The 7,685-nt window shown below is 40.0% G+C and overlaps 1 protein-coding gene across 3 annotated transcripts in view; it reads left to right on the top strand.

Moving 5' to 3' along the window:
• Positions 1–530: 530 nt before the first annotated feature.
• The window catches only part of fam13a (family with sequence similarity 13 member A), a 56,396-nt gene continuing 49,241 nt past the window's right edge, over positions 531–7,685 (top strand). For all 3 annotated transcript variants that reach the window (XR_013628138.1, XM_058080756.2, XM_058080746.2), the window contains exons 1-4: positions 531–791; positions 4,684–4,879; positions 5,692–5,898; positions 7,093–7,270. Coding sequence is in view for 2 of the 3 variants with exons in the window: in XM_058080756.2 (XP_057936739.2) it covers positions 765–791; positions 4,684–4,879; positions 5,692–5,898; positions 7,093–7,270 (608 nt within the window). In the remaining variant the exon portion in view is untranslated. The remainder of the gene's footprint in view (positions 792–4,683; positions 4,880–5,691; positions 5,899–7,092; positions 7,271–7,685) is intronic.

Genomic DNA, 7,685 nt, shown 5'->3' with positions numbered 1-7,685 from the left:
AGTGTTAGCATTCTCACAGTTAAAATACTAGCATTGTTAATCTGCTAATGTTAGCATCTTTTCAATGTTTTCAATGTTCAAACTACAAAAATAATCATTTTATTAACGTTCCACGATCGCAGAAATTCATTTATCACAGTTGGGTCTGGAACCATTTAACTCCTATAAATGAACGTCAACTTTATATATATTTAGATCCGAGCTGTGGCTAACAAAAATTTAATTTTCTTTTGGTAATGACATTCTGGACTGAACATTTTTGTTTTCTTTCATTTTTTTTCTGGATATATTTTCATTTTTCAGGTGAATAACACATTTTATAATTGTAATTTAATTATTATTATTATTTTTTTTTTATTTTTTTTAAAAATCCATTGCGATTTTTACTGTTGCATTTTGCGCATGCGTCTGAGTTTTGGGTGCTTCAACAGCTGAAGCCCCTTGGAAGTTTCGGGCCGCTTCCTGCCTTTGATCACGTGACTACCAGCTCTCAGCCAATAGGAGAGCACGGCTCAGATTTCAGCCAAAGAAACAGAAGGAGAAGAAGAAGAGGGAGGAGGAAGAGAAATAAAAAGAGTCAGCGATTACAGACATTCTTTACCGGCATCTTTGGGTAACACTTTTCACCCAAATATACTTTCAATGGCACACTTTGAGGGGGCAAGGAGCCTCTTTGTTGGGGGAAGAGTTGACCCGGGGCCAATTTTATAAAAAGAAGCAGGGCAGCCGCAGCACGTTTCTTCCCCCTTCACTGGTGTGGAAGAATGGGGGCTGGAGCTTTGGCCATCTGTGTGAGTCAAACTTTCCTCTTTAACTCTTTTCAATTTGAGGACCCATTCATGTATTTTGTGTTTTAATGCTGCTGTTGTGTTAGATATTTGAATTGGCCTTCACAGCAGTTTAAACAGGCTTCTTCTTGCCACTCTGTCACTACTTGGCGAGATTACTTCATGCACCGAATGACCAGGAAAGAGAACATAAACAAAGATTCATTTTCTTTAAAGCTTCTCCCTAGCAATGATCTCCATTCTTTGTGACATCACTTTTTATTTTACCTCCTCATAATGACCCACTTTGTACTTTTCGAAGTATTGCAGAGGCAGCAGTTGTTACTTGTGGCACCCACTTGGCACACTTACATGGAAAAAGTGTTTCTATTCCAGTATCTACTCTGTGCTATATATTATATAAATTGAATCCTCTTTAAAAAGGCATGAAACAAACATTCCATTCACTACAAAGCCAGAAGAAAGTGTGATTCCCAACAATATTTCAGGAATTGCAGCTGTTTTCATTCCGCAATAAGCCAATTTAAATTTTTTTAAGGCTGTAAAACCCACCACCACACACTTGATACACGTTTCTCAACAGAGGCATTTACATTTTAGCTCACATTTCTCTTCTTTAAACACTCAAAAAGTGGTTAAATTTTTGTGGTTAACCTATGCGGTTGTACAAAAGAAATTATTAAGTGACATTGTCATACTGGTACCATTCCGCTGTACTGTAACGTTTTTGTATCCTTGTTAAAACACATTTTTATGGCCTGTATGGCTAATCTCCTAACAGAACGGCCTCACTGCTGCTTATAGCTAATATAGCTAATAATTGTAGGGCTATATACAACATGTGTGTGAACAAGAGGCCCAAAATACAGAAGAAATGTGTTTTCAAAATAAATGCACTGATTTCCCCAAGTGGATGATGGTGTTCGTTAGCCACCTTTATTGGTAGCTTCTGCACCAGACGTTTGTGTGTGTTTGTTTGCGATGATGCAGGAGCGTGAATAGAGGTCATTTAGCCAATTAGCAGTTTGTTAGGTAGTCTTCAGCTTCACACAAGGTTGTGGGGGGTGTTAAACCCAGAGACCAGAAGAAAACAAAAAACAATATGAAAGATAAAAAAAAAAAATCAGTACTAAATAGGCATATTTGTGTGTGTGTGTGTGTGAGGGCATTAGTTGAGAAAGGCAGACTGAGCTCAGATCAGCTTAATGGTGCTCGCAGCCACAGATAATAATGTCTGAGACTCACCAATTAGCTGCACATCCTAGTAATATTTTGACATTGTACTGTTCATTTTTTTTTACCCATTTCATTGTTTTGTGTCCCTAATTGGGACCTATGAATTATGTAGTCGGTACATTTGCTTTACTTTTTAGGCAGTTGGTTTTTTTTTACTCCTCCCTGTCCTCTTGTCTGCCTCCCCCAATTACCCTGTCATCCAGTTTTGTCTACCCAAATCAGCTATTCTTGCAAAATTATAATAATAATAATACATTTTATTTGTATAGTGCTTTTATTCTATTCTAATATTCTAATGGAGTTGAATTATAGCAAGTAAACAGAGTAAAAATACAACAGTCATTCGTTTATACACAGTTAAAACATGAGTAAAAGCGGGGTGGGGCACCACCAACCAAAATTATGACTTTTTCTTGTCAAATTAGATTTTTCTCTTAATATTATTCTACTGACATTATTTTTCCTGTTTAAATTTTCTTTTTATGCCAATAAAAATACAGCCACATGCCGCAAATGGCCCCAAGACCACACTTTTGACACCCCAGGCTTATGGTATTAGCAGAGCATCTGCTGCCGTCAGGATCTGCTCCCTTTTGGTGGTCTCGGCGCCATATGTGAAGAAGGGGGTGAGGTTTTAAGCAGCTCCCTCTTACGTCACATGACCACTGTTGTAGCATTGTTAGCATACACTGTGGAGGCCTCTGCATGCGCCGCACGGGTCAGTTCACTTGTTGAGAAGTGGCAAACTATGACAGGGAAAATCGGGGTGTCACATGGTCTATCTGTAGCCATGGCAACCAGCTATGGAATCTCTTCCAGAAGCAGCTTGTAGAAATACGAACACAATTGTATAATTAACTGTACAAAGCTTATGTCTGGACTTGTTTCTCATAGTAAAATATGTTCATATTGCAGACCGGCAGTACACAAGACCTCAGCCTGAATCAAAATGCACATTTTTCTTTTTCTTTGGCTTTTAGTTAGTTCTATGTTGTAAGCGGGCTGTCAAATTGAAGGTAGTCTGTTTTGTAAGCTTTGTGTTTTACAGTGGTTAACTTCTTTTCACACTTGGGTTCGCCCATAACACTGAAAAAGGAGCCACAAAATCATCTTTGGATGAGGCCTTTTTCGTGAAAAAGAAATATTTATCGCATATATTATCGCATATTTATATATCTTTTACATTTTTTTTGCATGAGAAGCAAAAAAACAGCCAGCAGGAAGTGGAAAAGCATGGAGGCGTGTAGCATGCAGAGGGTTACACACAGTTCAGTTCCAAATCTGAAAATTGTAAATACTGTACTATACTGTACTGTACTAAATACACAATACTAAATAGTGTTATATTAAATAAAGATAAGTTAAAGATAAGTTAAGATATGCCTTTATTCAGCCCTCAGTGGGGAATCAGTTAAGCAGTACAAAATACACAATATAAAAAATAAACAATATAAACAACCCAAGTATTAACAAATGAACAATTTTACCCAGAGTTATATACAAATACAGTGCAAGATAATAGATAATATGAAATATGATAAATATGAGATGAAATATATGACCAGTCTATACACTATAAGATCTTGATAGTGAGTTAATATGAGGCATTATAAAAATACTGCAATTTTTCAATTTAATATATAGCACTTAGAGCTTAATATTGCACGTGGAGCTTGATCAGATATTGCACAGTGAATGGAGTCTGGAATAAGTGTACTGAATATAAAAACAAAGTATTGCACAGATGTACATAGTGGTGTAGAAGTCTATTGGGAGCAGTGCTGGTTGTAAATTATTAAATATATTAAAAATATAAATATATTAAATTATTATAAATTGTACATTTTCATGTAAACAACCATTTTTGTGTTGTTTATGTTGTGACATAGTTGTTTAGATCCATCCATCCATTTTCTATGCCACTTATCCTCATTAGGGTTGTGGGGGGTATGTTGGAGCCTATCCCAGCTGCCTGGTGGCCAGCCAATCACAGGGCACATATAGACAAACAACCATTCACACTCACATTCATACCTATGGACAATTTAAAGTTCCCACCACTTTGTCAAAGAGTAGGCTTTGGACCACATCTGGATATGTTGTATCTATTAAGGTAATGCAGGGTTAGTTTATACAGTATGTTAAAAAAAAGTGAATAAAATGCACAATAGCGCTTTGGAGAAACACACTGTCAGAGAAAGGCGTGTTGCATTCAAGACTCAGATCATTGCTGCGTATGTAAACATAACCAGTAAGAGGTGTTGTAAAATGTTGTAAAAAGGCTGCTCGATGTTTGTTTGCCTGCAGAGTGAAATGATCTGCGCGAGGTTGCTATGATAGTGTGTTGCTATAGTTTGCTAGCGTGACCCCGCCCCCCTCCCCCCATCATCCGTGCTGATTCTTCTACACTTGACATTCACATGCAAATGTTTGCCATGAAGACTGATCTCCCTGACTCTGTAAGTATATGTGTGTGCGGGTGTGCAACTCAGTGGTGCTTTTTCTGCAAAGGTGTTTCATGGTAACCTGATATTTGTTGTAGACACACACACACACACACACACACACACAGCTCCTGTTCTCTCCAAGTTAACATGGCTGCAATAAGCGTCTTCTTCTTCTGTGTTGTCTCCGCTGAGTTGCCAACGTCTCTCTGCAGCACAACAATGCGGCGGTGCAGGTGAAGGAGGACATGAAAAAGATGGTCCAGATGCCCATGCTGAGACCCAAGTCCGTGTCGGCCAAGCACACCAAGCTGTTTGGGGCGTCCCTGTCAGAGTTGCAAGAAAACGGACTGATGGAGGATGGTGTGCCTCTGGTGTTGAGGAGGATGGTGGAACATCTTCGCAAGAACGGTGAGCAGCTAAATTGTCCATAGGTATGAATGTGAGTGTGAATGGTCGATATTGTCTATATGTGCCCTGTGATTGACCCTGCGTCTCGCTGAAAGTCAGCTGGGATAGGCTCCAGCATACTCCTGCGACCCTAATGAGGATAAATGTTACGAAAAAAAAATTGTAATGTACTACAATAATCTTGTGCTGTCAAAAGTTTCACATTTTCACGTATTTTATTGGGTACCAAAAGATTTACATTGTTTCAATTACATGGGTGGCTGCAGTTCATGAGTCTGACCGCTTGATGGCAGTAAAAGTAAAGGCATCTTAAATAAATGTATTTGCATGAACAGTATTAAATCATACAAGCAATATTTTTTTTAATTCAAAAACATTTTTAAAAATAAAAAAATATTAATCATCATTGAGAGATATCTACTATGAATGAGTTGACACTGAATTCAATTCATTTTAATAAAAATAATACAATTTTAGGCTGATTATTTTCATTCATTCATTCATTTTCTACTGGTTGCCAGCCAATCACAGGGCACATATAGACAAACAACCATTCACACTCACATTCATACATATGGACAATTTGGAGTCGCCAATTAACCTAGCATGTTTTTGGAATGTGGGAGGAAACCCACGCATACACAGGGAGAACATGCAAACTCCACACAGAGATGGCCGAAGGTGGAATTGAACCCCGGTCTCCTAGCTGTAAGGCCTGAGCGCTAACCACTTTACCCCCGTGCAGCCCCTGATTATTTTCATCAAATTTGGATCCAAATTGTAATAATGTTGTCACATTGTTTTTATTACAGCTTTGCAGCAGGAGGGTTTGTTCAGGGTGAACGGCAACGTCCGTGCAGTGGAGGCCTTGAGACAGCGTCTGGAAAGCGACGAAGATGTGGACATGAGCGATTCAGACACGTGCACTGTGACCAGCTTGCTTAAAAAGTACTTAAGGGACCTGCCTCAGGCCCTGGTGGACTCTGCTGTCCAAAAGGAGCTGATACTTCACTACCAAGGTACGTACATATATGCACAATTTTATGCTTATGACCACATAACTTCTGTTGTAACACACCAAAGCATCAGCATCAGTCTAATCAATTAAGCCGTTTTCCCGAATGGAGGTAACAAACTCCCAATTTTAATACACGCAGACGCACATGCTGACTAAACGTGCGTCATTGAGCGTGCGGTGATTAGTAGCTATATGTGTTTATCCAACTCTGACCCCATTATGTTCTCCCCCAGTAATAGTATCAACATATTTGTAGGCTCTTTGCAGCATAAATACTGGCATACCGCAGGAAGGAAGGAGCCTTCCGTGCCAGCCAGAGACAGACCAGGAAACTGAAACCGCACGTAGGTTTTTAGGAATGTTTTTATGAGGTTCCATCCCACCTCATTCTTAAGGACTTTTAAATGTTTCTAATGAATACTGGAAAAATTAGCATAATTTAATATCAAAATGATGTATATACTCGAAACTAAAGAAGATTATACAGTATATTTGTGTCTTGGGGGCCTGGATGGATGGTAGTCAGCTCATTCTGTGCAGTCTGCTGCACCCCGTATAAGAGGGGCCCTGCAGCTACATTATGGGGACACAAGGGCCGCACATTCAGTGACTCAAAGACCTCCACATTTTGAATGCAGTGGAAACTTTGAATTTCCACACTTGATGTCTGGAAGACCCCACGTACCACCACCTTTCAGGTATAAAGTGACCCTCCATATTTAATGTGTACAGAGGTCAAGGGTCCTCCACACTTTGGGTGCACAGGGGCCCCTGAACCAGCACTGCTGAATTGCAAAGGGGCTTCCTGTTGAGGCACGGTGAGGTCCATGGACCCCCATACTAGATTTGTAGAGGAGGTCTGGAACCTTCACACTATGGCTATCAATGGACCTCCTCGCTTTGGGTGCTCAGGGATCTCCACATGGGGTCTGCAGGTCCCAACACTAAAAAAAACACTCAGGGCCCATGAAGCTTAATGGTAAGCTTTGAATCATTAACGACTATAAGTGCCTAATCTTTGTAAGCATCAAGTATCCGATGAGCCGCTCTTGACTAAACTGGGGTCTGGGTGTGAGAGTCCAACCCCAAAAGCTCATACCGCAACCATCCAGTGACCTAGACAGTGTCAATGGGATACCCAGAGTCACTGTACCTTGCCTTTGACCTCTCCCGTGACCCGTGTGTGTGTTCGTAGAGTGTGGCGATGACGGCTCCTCCACAGACCTCAGGGACCTGCTCAAGCAGCTACCAGACGTCCACCACAGCCTGCTGCGTTATCTGTGTCACTTCCTCACTCTGGTGGAGAGCAACCACGGGGAGAATCGTATGACTGCGCACAACCTAGCAACTGTGTTTGGACCCAGCATCTTCCAGTGAGTGTCAGTGTCGGGCAAGGCTTGAACAGCGGTCACATGCAAGTACTAGAGTTACCGTCTTGGATCTTAACAGCTAAATTGATGTAAAGTTGAATCCAGATCCACTGTATGGGGTCCAGATGTAACTAGGTTTGACGTAATGACTTCTGACCATTTATACACAAATACATATAATACTTAAAAAAAAATAATGTGGGATTTTTTTTTAAACATTGAAATAATACTTTCCTATAATAATTTAATTTAATAAATTACACCTAGTGTCAGTATACATCATATGTTTATTAAAATTTTGTATTTATGTGAAAAATTGTTCTATACAAAATTCATTCATTTTCTACCGTTTTTCCTCACGAGGGTCGCAGGGGGTGCTGGAGCCTATCCCAGCAGTCTTCGGGCGAGAGGCGGGGTA

This window comes from Doryrhamphus excisus, linkage group LG9 (genome assembly GCF_037039965.1).
Source record: "Doryrhamphus excisus strain RoL-2023G ecotype Guam linkage group LG9, RoL_Dexc_Guam_v1.1, whole genome shotgun sequence".
Taxonomy (NCBI): Eukaryota; Metazoa; Chordata; class Actinopteri; order Syngnathiformes; family Syngnathidae; genus Doryrhamphus; species Doryrhamphus excisus.
The sequence above is the reverse complement of the archived record's forward strand: the minus strand, read 5'-3'. Positions and strand labels throughout refer to the sequence as shown.